This window comes from Ambystoma mexicanum, chromosome 2q (genome assembly GCF_040938575.1).
Source record: "Ambystoma mexicanum isolate Mex_15411 chromosome 2q, UKY_AmexF1_1, whole genome shotgun sequence".
Classification (NCBI taxonomy): domain Eukaryota; kingdom Metazoa; phylum Chordata; class Amphibia; order Caudata; family Ambystomatidae; genus Ambystoma; species Ambystoma mexicanum.
This window is the reverse complement of record NC_090924.1, coordinates 582,445,106-582,463,539: the sequence shown is the minus strand read 5'-3', so window position 1 is coordinate 582,463,539 and position 18,434 is coordinate 582,445,106. Positions and strand designations below refer to the sequence as shown.

The window sequence follows — 18,434 nt, the reverse complement described above, 5'->3', positions numbered from 1 at the left end:
AATTGACCATCTGATATTGTTGCAGCCAATTGCAGGCCTTCATCAGCCTTCAACCTTGCCAAACCAGCTTTCCCAGTCACACAGAGGTCATTCCGTTACCTCAGGCTCCTGCACAATTCCAAACTTATGAGAGAAACTTGCGGCATACAAATCTGTATATTCATCGTGTATCCCCAACTGTCCCAAAGCACATTTCCCTCAAGAGCCCTATGTATGATTGTTGGTGCATGTATGTTCAAGACTACCGCGTCGTCTCACAGTGATTTCACCATTGCCAATCTCTTTTCTCGCGTGCAAATATGAAGCTCCTCATTACTCAACTTCGAGGCGCTACGTGGCAGACCCTACCTATATTGTATATATATTATATGATACATTACTCACCGTAATCGTATTTATGATGCTTGTATCTGCTTAGATTCACATGCTGTGCATAGGCCGACATCTAGTGGAAGCTGCGGAGTATTACAGTTTGTTTTTCGAAACTGGGCGTCGACACAGGGCGTGCCAGTAATACTATCCCTAGTGTGACGTCCACTGTACGTGGCAGACCCTACCTATATTGCATATATATATATATATATGTATATATATATATATATATATATATATATATATATTATACACACACATACATATATATATATGAGCGTTTTCTCTGCTGACCAGATGATACATCTACCAGTAGCCCTTGCAGCAGATTCTTATCACCTGCACCTGCGGTGAGCTGCAAGTCCACCCAGCCTCCCTGATGACGTGTATTGGCACAGAAACCGGTCGGAGGAGTACACCAGTGGCCTGGAAGGTTATGCAGCGAATTGGAGTGCGCACCTTTCCTTGTTTTTTCCATATTTTGCAGGATCTTGAGGGGTGGAATCGTCAAGACCTGACAGGGTGCCGCACCAGGGTTATATATGCCCGGCTTTGGAGTGCCTCACTTGAGGCTACACTCCCCCCCCCCTTTCTCCACTGTGGGATTGGGCATGAGCGTTTTCTCTGCTGACCAGATAACTACATCTACCAGTAGCCCTTGCTGCAGATTTTTATCACCTGCACCTGCGGTGAGCTGCAAGTCCACCCAGCCTCCCAGATGACGTGTATTGGCACAGAAACCGGTCGGAGGAGTACACCAGTGGCCTGGAAGGTTATGCAGCGAATTGGAGTGCGCACCTTTCCTTGTTTTTTCCATATATATATATATATATCTAGGGCGTTGTCGCATCCCATGTCTCGAGCTTGTTGTGCAGACAAAAACGTGCCTTCTTATTGGAATCCCCGGTATGTTTCTTACTGGGAGGAGTGGGGAGAATCTGGTTTAGATTCCGCTTCTCTTCGCCATTCTTTTATAGATTGTAAATGTTGTAAATACGATGTTCATTGGCGATCGGGGTGCTAGTTGTTTGCCAAAGATGATGGCACGAAGGAGATGAGTTGCCATGGCTCTTTCAATCTGTACATGGGGTCTGATGAGTTGTATGGTGTACCAATATCTAAGATATTGAGCCTGGGCTGCCCAATAATAGCGCTCTATGTCTGGGAGAGCAAATCTGCCTTGTGTCACAGGGAGAAAGTAGTGTGGGCTACCCTAGAAACTCTGCCTGCCCAAACCAGGTCAAGGATCATGCTCCTGATTCGGTGTAAGAACCGCTGTGTCAATATTAGGGGAATGTTTGTAAAAAGATATGGCAACCTTGAAAGGATCACCTTTTTAACCACAGATACCCTGCCCCAAAGCGTGAGTGGGAGCGATTTCCATCTGTTCACCTTGTTTTGAATTGCATCCAGCACACTTTTGTAGTTGTCTTGCATAATGTCGATGCTAGATCTCGACAGAAGGATGCCTAAGTACCTGACTTTTGAGTGCTGCCATTTAAAGCCAAAATCGTCTGTGAATTCCTTAGTTGAAGCGGTGAAGGGGAAGATTATCGATTTTGAGTTGTTGATTTTCAGCCTTGAGAAGTTGCTGAATTTGAGCACTGCTCGCATCACAGGGTTTAAGTTTTCTGGAGGATCATGAAGAAAAAGTGCGACATCATCCGCATATAGAGATATGATCATCCTGTGTGGTCCCAGGGCAAAGCCTCTGTGTAGATGATAGAGTCTGAGTTCCGACGCCAAGGGCTCCATAACTAGGGTGAACAGCAGCGCCGACAAAGGACAACCTTGTCTCGTTCCTCTTCGTAGGTATATCTCGGTGGAGCGTTTGTTACCTAGTATTATGTTAGATGTTGGCCGTTTATATAGGAGGGCGATCATTTGTACGAACTGTTTGCCAAGGCCCATGCGTTCCATTATTGCGTAGAGGAAGGGCCATTCAACCGTGTCGAATGCCTTCTCGGCGTCCAGTAAAACCGCTGCTGCTTGACTTTCTGGGTCTAGGGCTCCTATGACTCTGAACAACCTTCTCAGGCAGAATGATGTATTTGTACCTGGGACGAAACCAGTCTGATCTGCCAGCACCATAGCGGGAATCAGTGGCATCAGCCTTTTGGTGAGGATTTTTGCGAACATTTTATTGTCCAGGTTGATCAGTGATATTGGTCTATATGAGGCACATTCTTCTTTTGGTTTGCCGGGTTTATGAAGGAAAATTATGTTGGCCATGTAGAGTGTTGGTGCTTGGCCGTTTGCTATGGCCTCATCATATACTTGCAACAGAAGCGGAACCAGGAGTCAGAGAAGAATTTGTAGGGTTCACCTGTTAGGCCATAAGGGCCGGGAGCCTTTGTGTTCGATAGTTCCTTAATTGCCTCAAGAATGTCTTCTTTTGTGATAGGTTAATTTAGCGATTCACAGAGTTCTGCGCTTGTCCAGTAGAGTTCGACTGCGTCCAGATATTGCGCCAACTCATCTCATTAGGGTCCACAGTGTAATGGGAGTCAGGTTTTGATAGTACCTGCGGAATGTTTCCAATATGTTGTCTTCGGAGTAGACGGGACTGCCTGTTTGGTCGAGAACTGATTCAACCATTGTAGGTTTCTTCTCTGCCGTGACAAGTCTTGCTAGGAGTGCTCCAGGCTTCTGTCTCTCGCCGTATTGGCAGATCTTGTGATGTCTAGATAGGAATTTAATCTCTCTCTCTGTTGCTGCTCTAAAAGATTCTAGTTCCACTTTGAATGCTGCCAACGTGCGGGGGTTGTTTGTGGACAAGTGATTTTGCTTGAGTGTCTTTAGGTGGGATTCGCTTGCAGCTAGTTCTCTCCTTATCATCCTGAATTCCTTCGCTATGCATATTCCTCTGACGAAGCACTTTATTGTTTCCCAGAGTGTGCCCGCAGAGGACACGGAGCCTGGGTTTGTTTCGATAAAGGATATTATTTCACTTCTCAGCTCGTCGACGAAGACCTGGTCCAGGAGGGCTCCATGTTTGAACCTCCAATGAGGTCTGTTGTTACTGTTTCGGGACATGATGCATTCGAGAGTAACTGCTGAGTGGTCTGAGAGTGACCTGGGCAGGATTTGGCATTCTCCCCATTGGAGTCTACTGTTTGAGGATACGAGAATATAGTCAAGTCTTGAGCTTGATTTATGAACCCAGGAGTAGTAAGTGAACTCTCGGGAATCCCAGTGCTTTATTCTCCAAATATCTTTAAGATCGTAGGCTTTGCATATTTCAATAATTTGTTGACTCGCCTTAGAGGGTGGAGTCATTGTGTTGTGTGATTTGTCTTTACGGGGGTTTAGCGGTGTGTTAAGGCCACCACCCCAGATGATTGTGTATTCTCTGTTGTATTCGAGGTGCGTCAACACCCAATCAAAGCTGTTGGAGATGTCTGTATTTGGGCTGTAGGAGTTGATCAGGATAATTTCTTCCCCATCAATAGTTCCATGGACCAGTAGTGATCTTCCTTCGGAATTTTTCTGGGTCTGTATCATCTTGAAGTTGGTTGTTTTATTGATTAATATGGCGACCCCCGTGGCATAAGAGGAGAAGGAAGCAAAATGCCTGTGGCATCTCCAATCCCTTGCCCAGAGGTTTTCAGAGGCTGGGCGTAGGTGTGTCTCCTGGATGAAGGCTATGTCAATTCTGTGTCAGCGCAGGTATTGCGTTATTTTCCTTATTTTGGTTGGTTGGTTGCCGCCCTTAATGTTCCATGTAGCTAGATTGAATTTATCGGGCTTGCACTCGCTATTTTGGCTGAGTTTTTGTTGGCTGTCATGATTATAGGTTCAAAGCGGTTCTTCTTCTCTGTATTAGTGAGGGGTCATCCGTCGCAGTGGAGGACGTGTGTATGGTAGTTTTGAGCGGGGTCGGGAGTGGGGCGCTCTGGTTTTGGCCGGTGCATGTGTCAAATAACTAACTTGTCTTAACTGGGCAATCTTAAATTGCCTACTTCTTCCCTCCCTAACTCGCGAGCAAGCCCCAACTTGCTCGTCATCTTTACCCTCCCAAATAACTTCCAACTTGTGGGCTATAACTGGGCTGTGCAAGGGGCGTTTGGAGCCTCCCAAGCTGTGTGGCTTTCGTTTAATTACTCATAAAGTATGTCCTGTGGTAGTTTTTGCTGAATTCGTGAGGTTTTTCCCTTTCTTGGTGTTTGATCATGGTAGATTACTTTGTGCTCTATCTCTCTGCGGCATTCCTGGGTTGACATTAGCCGCTTTACATCCGGCCCGGTCGAGATACTGGCTGGCTTCCTCAGGCGATTGGACTAATTGGCCTTTGCCATTATGTTGAATTCTAAGTCTGGCAGGGAAGATCATCGAGTAGGGTATCTGGTTTTCACGTAGACAGTGTTTAACATTTGTAAAGGATCTTCTTTTTGCTTGAACGGCAGGCGAGAAATCTGGGTAGAAGTGAATGGTATCTCTGTTGTACTGCAGGTCTCCCCTCTCTCTTGCAAGTCTCAGGATTGTGTCATGATCTTTGTAATTCAGCAGCTTTGCAACAATTGGGCGAGGGGGAGCTTGCAGAATTGGTCTTGTTGACGGGATTCTGTGGCTTTTTTCAATGACAAAGAGTCATGACAGTGCCCCTGATCTGAACATTTCCGCGCAAAGTCTTTCAATGTGGTCTTCCATTCTCGACTGTAGTTGTTGTTCTCTGACCCCGACTATTCTCACATTATTTCTCCTTGAGCGCCCCTATAGATCTTCATTTTTGGCATTTACAATTTTCATTCGATTTTCCAGAGCTGACACCCTGGTTGTTAGAGACGCTGCGCCATCGTCCAGGTCGGACACTCGTTGTTCCACTGCGTCTAGTCGATCGGCGTGTTTGTCGAGCCGATGTTGCAACTGATCGACTTCGGAGGAGAGTCCATCTATTTTGCTGTCAAGGTTCCTATCACTGCCTTCAGTTCGAGCTAAATTTCTCTGATATCCAATGGTTGGGAAGGGTTTTCTTCCTCAGGGGTGTCGTGTGTGGGAGATTCTGGTTCATTGTTCGGTCGAGGAGTTTCAGATGGACCCCTGTTTCGAAGTTCAGCTTGCGTTGTGACTTATCCGATTTCCCCATGGTGCGTGTGAGCGGGTCAGTAGGTGGCCAGGGGTTATTGGTGGAGGAGGGATGTCTCCTCAGCTCTTGGTGTTGGGTGGATCTCCGGGAGACCTCTTGCATAGTTTCTTGTGTGTTGAGGTGGCGTTGGGCTGGCAAAACAAGTCTGGTCAGGATCGGCCTATGCGTTGGCGCCATACCCCCTTCGTAGACTGAGTAGGTTTGGGGATGGTGAGGTCGAGGAGTGTATCACACAGATGTTAGTTCGTACTGTACTTGCGTATTTTTGGTCACTTGTTATAGGACGTTTTCGCACAGGTTTTCTGCAGGATTGCAAAGCGGCAGCCTTCATTACAGTGTTGTTGGCTGAAATATATGAGGAGCTTTGATATTGCTTCTTGTTCGCCTGGGCGTTGAGGCAAAGTCTAGTTGCCAGGGTGAGAGTGCCTTAGATCCCTCTTTCGGGGTGGTAGGCTGCTTTTTGCGATGCACGAATATAGACAGAGTGCCCCTTACAAATGTGCAGTTCTAGTGGGAGTCAGGGGTAGTGGAGCGAAGGTCCTGCGGAGCTGTTTTTAGCGTAGGCTGGTGGCGGCCCGGGCAACGGAGGCCTTCTTCTACACCCTCAGGTGGCTAAATAATGCATAGTACTTATTACTGAGGGACATGCCCGGTTGTCTTTAAGTCGGACCGTGCCTGTACAATCCTCTCAAATCATTCGTTGTGCTCATGCCAGTGGGTGTGGGGGTGAGTGCTGTGCTGTGTGTAGCGCCGAGCCCAATCCAGCCTTTGGTGCTGGGGAGAGGTGTTTTTCTGGGCTAGTGGGGAGCGCTAATGGTGGAGTGTGCCTGGCGAACAGTACCTTCTGGACGGGTGAGGGTCGTCTTCGTGGTCCCCGCGCACCTCTTCATCTCGAATCGTGGTTTGGAGGTCTGGGGGGCGAAGTCTTCTGTGGTTGCCACCGGCTGAGGCTCTGCAGGTTTATGGATGGGGGGAGGTGCTCCCTCCCTTTGATGATGGTCTGGGCCTTGTGCAGCGCACCTCTTCTGGTGCAGCTCTGTCTAGGGTCCGATGCAGGGTGGGAGGGTTGGGTATGCGGCCGCAGCCCTCTCAGCAGCCTTGGCCGGGGGGCTTGGCCCTGCAGCCGGGCGTTTACTGGCATGCTACGGATGGGCTAAGTGTCAATGCCGCGGCCCAGAGCGGTATGTGTGGGAGCCACGGCTCTGAGGCTGAGCTGGGCCGCACTGTCGCCTTCTTCACTCCGCGGGGATTACACCCAGCTGGGGGCTCACCAGGCTCCTCTCACAGTGGGTGGACCACCGCGGCGCAAGACTCTGGGGTGCCGCAGGGAGGGTGCGCAAGCAGGGCCCTCGGTGGAGCGGGCATGGGCGCCCTGCAGCGCCACCTCCAGAAAGTTATATGGCTTGTCGTCCTCTGCTGGGGACTTTGCTTAACGCCGCACTGGAGATCTTTCAGGCAGCAGCAGCGTTCTGGAGGCCCGACTACCGTCACTCGCTCAGCTCACCAGTGAGGGTGGGTTACCGTCCAGGGAGGCTCGAAACTTTGCAATTACGGGTGCATTGTGAATGATGGCCCACACCTATGTTTCAGGGTCAATTAATACGGCTGATTACACACCGGGTCTTCTGCGATGAAACAGGATTCATAGAGAGCCACACTGGAGCTCAGAGGAGAGCGATCATCTTGGTCGGCTCTCTAGCACCCTCTGCATTTATATTTTTTATCAGCGGTTTTGACATTTATCTACCAGCGTGCGTGCAAACCTAAAATACATCAACTTAAACACAATGTAACACTAAAAGCACAACATATCCCAGTCCCGTTAACGACACTAGATACAGGTTAAATTGCAACATTGCATCAACATCACCGTTCTCCCAGCCCCCAATATGCGCGTGCAACTCCAACTTCTTTTTCTCATGGGGACCTTTATCGACCACCCCAACACTGTCTGAGGTTCAATTACAATCGTTTTTGTTCTCTTGAAATGCCAGTACAGCAGTAGGACGTTCCAGAAAAAAAGAGTTACTTGGAAGCATCTCTCTTTTTACAGGTGAGCACAATAGTATTCAATTTGGGCTTGGATATCATACAATTCCCTTCAATATTGCACCGCTGTTGGTCTGTGTGTGACTAACTTCAGCATCATCCCTGTGCGGAAACAGGCAGCTCTCGCAATCCAATGGGCAGGCCTCCTGGTAAAGTGCGTACCAGTCCTTTTTACGCATGAAAATCTTGGAAATACGACAGCTTTATTATTTTCCTGTGTACATTTACACACAGGTTTAGAGCAGAGAGCAGTGCAAAGGTCAGGTTACTTGACAGAAGGCTTCTTTTGATTTTTTATCTACATGGATGTAATTGCAAGCCACCTCTGAAACATAATGTATTTCTCTGAAGCCTTTCAAAAAAAGAAACTGCACACTGTGATAAAAGGAATGGTTTCTTTCCATTCAGCTTCAGTAGCACTGTGCATATTTTCCTAGAATTTTAGGATTGTATAATTAATAAGATGGAAAACGAAGTTGCAATTGAGAATTAATATTTTGGTGCAAATTATGCTTTTTTTTTTTACGGTGAAAGCAAACCAGTATTGCACAATTGTATTTTTCAGAGTTCCGGTGCTTTGTGCATAATCATGCAGAGGCAGATCATTTTTACACTATAGTTTTTGCACACATCGGATGGATGTCAGATACATTTTACTCTCTTGCAAAGGAGAAAAGTCATTTTTACTCTCTTAAAATCACATTTACTCTCAAAGTTTACAAATAGGGAGTAAAATACTCCCACCTCAAAATCTTATCTGGAGCACTGGGGGCATGGATGATACACATAAAATGCGACTATAAAAAAAATCTTTGAGAGGTGAATGCTCTGTTCTGTCATGCCTCATGAGCATGAAAATGATCTCTTGGAAAAAGTACAAATATATATTTTTTCAAAGAGTCTAAATAGCAACACCCACATTGCTTCATTTCACTGAAGGGAGCCCAAGCTCTCCCTCAGCGTTTCCAAATGAACACTAGACAGATGTTTTTTGAACTGTGCATACAGCTCTTTTGCTTGCTTGGCCGAATTCTGTAGACTCAATGATTGCCTTGATTCCTTCAAAACACGGCACGGATAGTTGCCAGCTATGTTTTACAGTGGCAATGCTGTATGTATGAGTGAGTCAGACTTCAGTTTATTTTGTGCAAACTCAGCAGGGAAATGTGTTTTAAAGTGGCAATAAGTGGAATATATCCATGGGTAAGGCATCATGGTTTTCCTTGGGTCCAAGCAGCATGCAAATGTGTCTTACAGTGGCAAAGGGTCATGTTAACGAGGCGAGCTTCATGTTTTGTTTTTACATCAAGCAACATATAACTGTGAGCTACAGTGGAAATACAAATATATGCTTGTGAACAAATTACCACCATCTTCCAGGCTCCATCTTTCACAGTCACTAGTCAATTTCTCAAACATTTCTAATAGTAATGTTTCTTTGTTCAAGGTCATTTTTCATAGGAATAGTTATCTGAATGGCTTAATACATATACCCTTTGTACAAAAAAGTGACCTTTATTACTTTCCAGAAGTGCAATAATTATATTCCATTGCTTTATCAACAAACTGCATGCAGGCTACGCTTCTGTTTCACAAACATGTTTTCAAAGTAAGAGTCTGTAAGAAAAAAAAATGCTTTTATGTACTTACCTGAGCAGCTCGAGGGTTTGGTGATGCTGCTAGTTTAGGTTTACGTGCTAATTTCATGACATCAGAAAATGACAGCCCGCTATTAGCAACAAGACCTGAAAGGAGTATTACAATTCTGATTAGTGCACAATAAAGCCAACGAGTGCCTTGAGCAGTTGGAGCATTAGTGCAGTGTATTGTACTCCTACCAGGCCATGATTCAGAGGAAATCCACGTATATCAAATTGTGCCACATGTTCAGTTTCATCGTACTTTCCGATAAACCAGCTTGCATAAATGACAACATGCCCTATTTCAGTCGGGAGATAGTAGTCAAGTCCCAGTTTTAATTTGACCGTCTGGTAACTTGTAGTCTCTAATTTCCCCATTATAAACCCAGGACTACAAGTACCAGAATGCAAGGTTAAAACAGCAGAGGCAATGCAAAAAGCACCGGCTTTTGTGTAGATATGGGAAAGGTATTTGTCAGGCATTGCCATAATGATACTAACTGTCCATTAATAGTAGCAGCTTGAAATGGTGCAGTACTTGGGCATATGACAGCAGTGGCTGGCAATGTCGATTTTATACCTAATCACATGCTGAAACTGTTGGATGTGCTACTTCTTCTAAACCGTGTTAAGTCATGTTTATTACATCAACAGTGTGTTTATAGCAGATAATTAAACAATTGGCTCTCAGAAGACTGATTTGAAAAAGCACTGCCAGGCACTTGGAGTGCACATTTTGATTTTAAGGCTTGGGTGGGAAGGGGCTGTGGGTGGAATTGGTCGTAGGGATTAGCATGGCCACCAGCAGTCAATAGGTGGGTAAATAACCAAACAACACCTACAAGCCTTGTGTCCCTCGTCATATGCCATCCCTTTCTAGCTGTATTCCAATGCATTTGTTTCAACTTTTAGGTTGTGTTAAAAGCGCCAACATATAACCAAAAATAAGCAGGCCTGGACAAGCATCTGCCGACTGGAATGGGGCAAGTTGACACATATGAGCTTGTGAAAAGAGGCATGGGAGGATCTACGACTGTTAATAGTCAATCATTACCTTTTGCATTCCTAAGATAGAGCTACTTGCAAAAATGAACATCCAACAAAGGCAAGGACGCACTGAATTTCACTGCAGAAGAACCTCTTTTTATGTGCCTAGACTTCAGGAAGCTGTTTTATTTGATGCTACCTAGAAAAAGTCAAGTACAAGCACTTTGTCAACATTAATAATTCTCTATTACAGAGCCCACCACACTACAGATGTAACCGTATTTGAAACCGCACTACTACTACAAGACTCAATTTAATTATAGCATGGATCTGCGCTATCTAATAGTTAAAGCAAGTGTTTAGAAAAATTGGGAGTCTGACCAGATTTTCAAAATGTTTGTGTGGTTCACAATATCAAGATAAAGGGAAGGTATGTGCCAAAAATCGGGAAAAAAGGAGAAAAGTTCGAGGTATGCATCCAGAGAGCATGTTTTGTGCAGGTCTTTTGAAAACCAAGTGCAAAACAACCCTTTTTTCAACATTATTTATGTACATTGCCATGGGTGTTACAGATGTGCCATATGTTTTGCTTGCCAAATTTCGTGACCCTTCATGGACAAGTGAAAAGCTGTAGGGGAAAACTATCATACTGCTGCAGCAGATTTGACTGCCCATCCCGTATTGCTTAGATGTTCATGGTAGAAGTGATGCAGGGTGGTATGTTACAAAACTTACAACTCTGGTGATCCAACATAGTCAACTTCATAATGTCTGCTTGTTTAAGCCCAAAACGATTGTTCCCCTCTCATGACAGATCCTTATGCACAGTGCAGATTCAGGCTCATTAAAGATGAACACATGGCAAGTCCCTTCAAAAATAATGTCACATTTTCACATAGGGCATCATGCTGGATTATACCACTTCTCTCCCTGTAATAATAGGTCTTATTATTGCCCAGTGTTATGGTTCTCATTTATCACTCTTGGAAGGATGCAAGGCTGAGTGGGCCCTGGAAAGATCTGACCCAATAAGTATAAGAACAACCTCTCTTTCAAATGTCTTAATAATATGGCTGAGTTTCAATTCAACTTTAGTAGTTAAAGGGGGCCCCTTTTTTCCAATGTAACATTTTTGACAGCTGGGGATGCCCGTTGGTTGTCCTTATTCGCGTCCCCTTTTGATATGGGTTTGATTTCTTTTTGATGTGGAATGTGATATTAATACGTTTTTTATATCAAAATGTTTCGATATCAAATTGTATGTCCATTTGATATCTGTTTTATATAAACGGATATATAAATTATGTTTGTGCACTTTGATATTGGTTGATTTAAAGTGTATAGAAAAACGATATAAAGTGTAGATCAAAATGCTTTTAATATGGGAGAGCGCTTGTGGGCTGTTGCGAGTTCGAGGGCAAAGTGCGTTGTGAGGAGTTAGACGGCGAGTGTTAGGGTTTAGTTATGCGGAGATGAAGTGGGAGTGGGTTGGACCTTACTGACGTCATCATTTTATATAGGTTTGATAATTTTTTTGATATATTATTTTATATATCAAAAATATCAAAATAAAAAAAATCTGATATAAAAATTATCTGTCATTTTTGTATCTCAGCAAAAAAAATGTACATCACTTTTGTGGATATCAACATTTCTTTATATCAAAATGATATTGGATATTTTTATATCACAATTTTTTTTATATCAAATTTGTTTTGATATCAAATTTTTTTCATATCAAAATGATATTGGCTAGTTTTATATCGCAATACAGTTTTTATATCAAATATTTTTATATCAATTTTTATATTGAAATAAAAAATTGCTATAAAAATAGACTTTTTACATAAAAGATGTTCTTTTTTTTATATCAAAATGACATTATTTGAAATCAAAATTAAAAAATGTGAAATAAAAAATTAGATCGGATGGCATGCCCAGCCATGTCGTGACACACAAGCGTTGTGAACATATCATACCAAAAGCTGTGCTGTTTGAAAAAATTTGAACAGGCTTGGACACTGGATTCTTCCATTCTACCTGTTGTGCAGAAAGCAGTGTTCCAGCAACACAGTCGCAGCATGGCTTTACGAAGCTGCATAATTCACCAGGGCAGATAATTCACAGATGACAACACACACAAGTCCCGGAGCTCTGACTCAACTTTTTTGGTTTCTCTGTTTATTACAAATGATAAGAAAGCCACATCAGAATGATCCAACCCAGCAATGAAACTCTGAGGCTATTGTAATCCTGCACTGCGATGTGCCCGCTGTGACTAAATTGTATTTGCATTGCCCATTCATTGTAAAGTCACAGGACCCCGAGGCTATTGTAATCAAGAGCAAGCTATCATGTGGGTGGTGTGTCTAATCGGCTGCCATTAAGGCCATTCATGGTAAATTATCTGCAACTAATGTGCCTTTCAAAGGGCCTAGCAGTCTGCACGTGGAATATTGTCATAGGCAGGATGGCGGCTGTTCTGCCGAGGGGGGTTGGATGTCTTTAAAACCCATGCTCTGGAAGCCTGCCATAACATCGCTGCCTGCGGATTTTGGCACAATTGCAAGCCACGGCTGGAACTGAAGACCCCAGGACATCTAAAGTCTGGTGACGAAAGAGGCATTCTACTTTTAAAAAGTGAGTTGATTTATTTAAAAATGGGACAAACATACATTTTAAAATACCCAAAGAAAAAACTGGCAAGAAGCCAAAGAAACCCAAGCGCTTGCACACAAGAAAAATCCTTTTTGTTGATGAGGTGGCAGCGGGTGATTGTATGGTGTGGGTATTTTGCCAATTACTCCACAGAAGGAATAATGTATTAGAAAACATTTACAATTACACTGCGCCAATCACTATAAAGTTTCATGCATCAGTGCATAAAATGTTTATTCATTCCAAGATCAGCCTGACTTGTGTTTCGAGCTAAAGGCTCTTCTTCTGAGGCTGAATTAATTTGAAACACATGTTAGGCTAATCTTGGAATGAATAAACATTTTATGCACCTATGCATGAAACTTTATAGTGATTGGCGCAGTGTGATTGTATACATTTTAAAACAAAATATGCTTAGTCTTTATGTAATGGCTTGTAACTAAATAACTGTTTTTCTGATCAGGCGGGATATGTTTTAAAAGCATAAAATATTTAAAGCTAGAGAAGAGTATTTCTAGCGCTATGAAGATGCTCAAGGTGCAGATATGTGTTTGTGATGCTGCAGTTCCAAGCGTTTTTAGATCAGCTATTTAATATGCAGGATAAGTAAAGTGTTTTTACCAGCTGTTTAATATGCAGGATTGTTAAGAAAGGAAGAAGGCAATGTGCACGGAATCGCACAGTGTACAACTTTGAATCTAAATATGTGCATACAAAACCCAAGACTTGTGTATACTAAAACCCAGGAGAAACAATAATACCTATATATGAAAAGGAATGTGGGGTAAGCACTTATAACCTCCTTATGACTGAAAGGAAAGTCGGCAAACTCCTTACCCACTATGCTATTACAGATACTGACAGCGCTAAACCCACATAGAGGGCAAGCAAGGACAGGATCTGTGAGCTGACACTCTGGATGATACAGAATAAGGAACTTAGAAACTGTACTCACGAGGACCGGAAAGACCACTTGAATGTCAGTAAACTCACGAACCCAGTTGATCAAACAGGAACCCTGAAGGCTATAACAGCAATGGGTGGAGGAAACTAAATACATAAGACCCTAGTCAAGGGGCGAGTAGAAATAGTGATATAAAATAGTGAGGAAACAAAAGGGCATTTACACTGGGACTAGTTACAATAACACCCACACCTAATAATCCATGGGAAATGAATGCAGAAGTGAGATGGAAAACATGGAATGGATCCCAATAGAAAGTAAGGATCAGGAGCAGGGAAAATGATATCACAAAAGGAAACCGTGAGGCAGGAAGCTAAATCTATAAAGGGAAAGACTAAAGCATCAGGTTTTTCAGCAGCAAAGGACAGCAACAAAGAAACAGAAAACACAGGCGAATTGGGCAGCATCAAAGGGTAAAGCACAGAGACAGGCTGCCTGCAGACAGAGGAAGACAGAAAGGGAAATCCAGTGAGCAGAAATCAATTAAGCACAAGAATCCGAAATCCAAGGCAGAGGAACAAGAAACAGGAACTGGGCACTGGGCACAAAAGCAAGGAACAAGGAACAGGAACTAGGAACTCGGCACAAACGCTAGGAATGGAACAGGAACTAGGTACTAGGCACAAACGCTAGGAACACTGAACAGGAACTAGGTACTAGGCACAAAAGCTAGGAACAAGGAACAAGGGACCAGTCACAACAGGAACACAGCAACAATGACCAGCGCTGGACTGAAGCAAACTGAGGCTTTTAAAGCTGCTTAACGAGCACACCCCTCAGGCGTGCCGCCTGCTGCACCTGCAGCCACAGGTGTTGCCTATCCTCCACCCAGCCTTGTCCTGCAAGGGAGGAGGTGAAGCAGTGAGCCAGGCATTCTGGGAAGCATAGTCATTTGATTAAAGTAGCATGCTGGCTGCCAAAAACCTGGAATGGATCCGGAAGGGAAGTAATTTGGAAAATAAGGTTTTAGCGCTCCCAATTCATCAGGACACTGTAGCATAAGGTTCGGAGGAAATGTCCAGTAGGGAATAAACCCCAAAACATGCCCCCAAGTGGCGGGAACGGGAGCGAAGGGAGCGAGCCGTGACAAGGATAAGCAAAATATAGGTGTTTTTCTATGGGCAGAGCAATATGTTAGTCAGTTTATTTAAAGTTTGTTCTAGAATCTAGCCCTGTGTATTTTTATTTAACGGTGCAAACAGATATTTTAAAAACAAACATGCTTATTCTCAAAATTAATTGCCAGCCTGTATTTTTGCAATATGCATTTCATGTTTGGTGCATTCCAAGTGTTTTTAGACCAGCTATTTAATATGCAGGATAAGCAAAATACAGGCATTTTGTAAGCCAGTTTAAAGTTTGTTCTAGAATCTAGCACTTTGTATTTTCATTCAACGGTGAAAACAAGCGTATTCTCAATATTAACTCCATTTTATTTTTGTTGTAGGACAGTTTTAGAACGTTTGCTTACGAAGGGTCCCACAGTGGGGAGGGGCGGCGAAAAAAAGACTTTTTTTGATGCCAAGATCGAAGAAGCTATAAATAGACCTAAGGCTAAAATTTGAACTGGTCAACTCTCTCTCTGCCCCTACTTAAACTGACTCTACAATTGTCCCCTCACAAGTTTTATGTGACTCCCTTGCAGCTTTCTTCTCCTCTAAAATTGAATGTATAAAGGCAGATATTGCTAAAACTGCCTCGGCTGCTACTGATCGTCAGAGTCTTCCTCGGTTGGCAGTCCCTATGGCATCTTGGTCATCTTTTCCAGTGTTTTCAGCCCCTGAGATACTCAAAGCCATACATGGTCTGAAGTCGGTCTCTCCTGCAGATGTCATTCCTCTTACAATGATTAAAGACACTGCCACTGAGCTACTCCCCTACATCACTATCGCTATTAACAATTCACTTCAAACTGGTAAAATTCCCAGCCAATTGAAAGATGCGTTGGTGCTTTCTCTTCTAAAGAAGCCCACCCTTGATCCCAAGGTAATGGCTAATTTTAGGCACATCTCCTTGCTTCCTTTCAATATGAAGCTGCTTGAGACCTTGGTCTCCCCTCTCTTCTCTTTGGTTCTGGAATCCTCTGACTTCTTCGACCCTTTCCAATCTGGCTTCCGCCGTGGAAGGGGAACCGAGTCTGTACTCAACTCTGTTATGGACGACCTTGCCCGACTGGTTGATCAGGGTGGGGTGGGAGCAGTTCTTTTATTGGACTTATCCGCCGCCTTTGATACTGTAGATCATTCCACTCTTTTAGTGCGGCTGTCTGACGCAGGCATCTCGGTCAGGTTTTTAACTGGTTCCAAACCTTCCTGACCGACCAATCCCAGTTGGTGTCTTTGCCTCCCTTCCGCTCCCCTCCGGGACTGCTCCTCTGTGGCGTCCCACAGGGATCGTCTCTCTCCCCATCCTTTTCAACATGTACATCCATCCCCTTCTACTTCTCCTACTGTCGCATGGTTTGAGATATTATTCGTATGACGATGATACACAGATCCTGGTTCGTCTTGGTCTTACCAGGGCTGATACTGGGTCTCGGCTACAAAGCTGCCTGGAAGATCTTGGCGCCTGGATGGCGACCAATTGGCTAAAGCTCAATGGCTCTAAAACTGAGGTGCTGCTAGTGGGCACCTCAAACCCCCACGCCTTTTGGACCCCTGACTTTTGGCCTGCCTCATTAGGCACGTGCCCTAAACCCGCAACCTCAGTTAAGTACTTAGGGGTCCAGCTTTACTCCTCCCTTTCTATGGCACCCCAGGTGGCACCTGTATGTAAATCTAGGCATTTTAAATTGCGGATTCTGCGTAAAGTATGTAATATTGTGTGTTAAATATTTATTTCAAACACAGGTGCTCTTTCAAATTTGCTGGAGAGCACAGTTGACCATCAAGGACAGTACAGCAATTTGGACCAGTAGCGACAGTGCAGCCATTTGGAAAACTAGGGACAGTCGTAACAGTGCAGCGGCGATCCCGCTGCTGTCCCTAATGGTCCGCCCTGCGCCTGATAGTTACATAGTCGCTATTGTGCTGTTTTCTTAACTGTGTGTCATGATTTTAAAATATAAGGGCACCTTTTATAAAAAAAATTCCGGTTTGTAAATGTGTCACAGATCACATAGGGGGGTGTACATTTTTAAAGCTGCTGAGACTCAATATTGAACTCGGAGCCAGAATATAAGATCATAACATTATAAGACGGTGATTCTATCTTTCTCTGTTTTTATAGACATGGCCTACAACACCCGGATGGCACATGCGTCTCAATCACTGGATGTGAATTGTAGAGCGAGTGATTCAGCAAATCATGGATGGCAGGATGGAGCGGGGATGGCACTTTTGGCAGCTGGTTCAACAAATCTTGAATGCCCCGAGGTGAATGGAATGATGCAACTTGTTGCTACTGGAGCTTTTGAGGGCGCTGGGACAGGGTCTGTCCTGCACGGATAAACACATTTGAAATGATTCAACGACCCATGGATGGGGTCCGACGGTGCTGTTACAGTAGTAAAGCCCAATGGATCTGAGAGGCATATGCCACAGAGTTCTGTTGTAAATTCAACACTAGGCTCGCTTGTGTCTGGCATGTTTGCTGCGCCCTTTGGCATGTCTCGGGGGCAGACACGCAGAGTTCTTTTGTAAATTCAACATCAGGCCACTTGGGTCTGCTGTATTTGTTACACCCGATGGAGTGTCTGCATGGCTATTGAGCGTTAAAGTCCCTAAGGCGTGACAGTTGTTTATGACTATGCGCTGTTTCAGCACTGAACCGTATGAATGAATAACTTGGAAATGGACAAACACATAATTCTACAACCAGGGGGCCAGTCACAGCCACTATCCCAAAGGGTTCTACCGGCTCAAGCCGGCGTTTAACACGGCGGCGGCCCGCGAGTAAAATGGGAAATGCTCTGGTGGTCCTAACCCCTGATTGTGGAGTTATTCCCTCAGCGCTGGGGGCTCGAGGGCCCTTATGGATTTACTAGCCATTTAAACATTCAAACATCTGGTTGCGGTGCATCAGTGGGCATTCATACATTTTCAGACAGATCGGGTGCCGCCCCCATACTAAAAGCCTCCTTTAAAAGTGTACAATCACAAGACAGTACTGGTGTGAAACGGGTTCATGGGGTTGAGGTTAAGCATAATGTTGAGAACAATATGGATAGGGTCAGACAACCACAGGGGGCGGGGGTAAATGGCGAGTAGAGAAAAATAATGTTGAGAGGGTGGGGTGTGTAAACAAATCTGCACTGCTAGGTGTTGACACGAGCAATAGGATTATGATGGCCACCGACAAGACAAATGTATCAGAATATGTGCTGTAGAATGTAGATGATGTTAATGAGGTAAATAACGCAAACAGCATGGCTGACGTTCAAAATGTAGATGCGCAATCTAATGCAGCTGTCGGCCCCAACGAGAGTTCAGTTTCGGGGCCTTCACCTGATGAGCTGATAGTGGTTCTACGGTTTATACATAAAAACATAGTGCTGTTGGTGAATACGGGCAATATGGCATATATGCCGGATGGTGCTACATCCGCTATTTTGAATACATGATATCTGAATTGGAAACACAAATTTTCGATATGCAGAGGAATCCAGAGTTTACTAATGACCCTATATCTCTGGAGGCGCTTCTAGCAGATGCAGGTATTGTTAATATGGTTGGTGAAG

General features: G+C 44.2%; 1 protein-coding gene across 4 annotated transcripts in view; it reads right to left on the bottom strand.

Annotated features, from left to right (window-relative positions):
- XYLB (xylulokinase) overlaps positions 1-18,434 on the bottom strand; it is a 1,749,028-nt gene that overhangs the window by 147,037 nt on the left and 1,583,557 nt on the right. For all 4 annotated transcript variants that reach the window (XM_069647728.1, XM_069647731.1, XM_069647730.1 and 1 more), the window contains one exon: positions 9,158-9,252. In XM_069647728.1, coding sequence (XP_069503829.1) covers positions 9,158-9,252 — 95 coding nt within the window. The remainder of the gene's footprint in view (positions 1-9,157; positions 9,253-18,434) is intronic.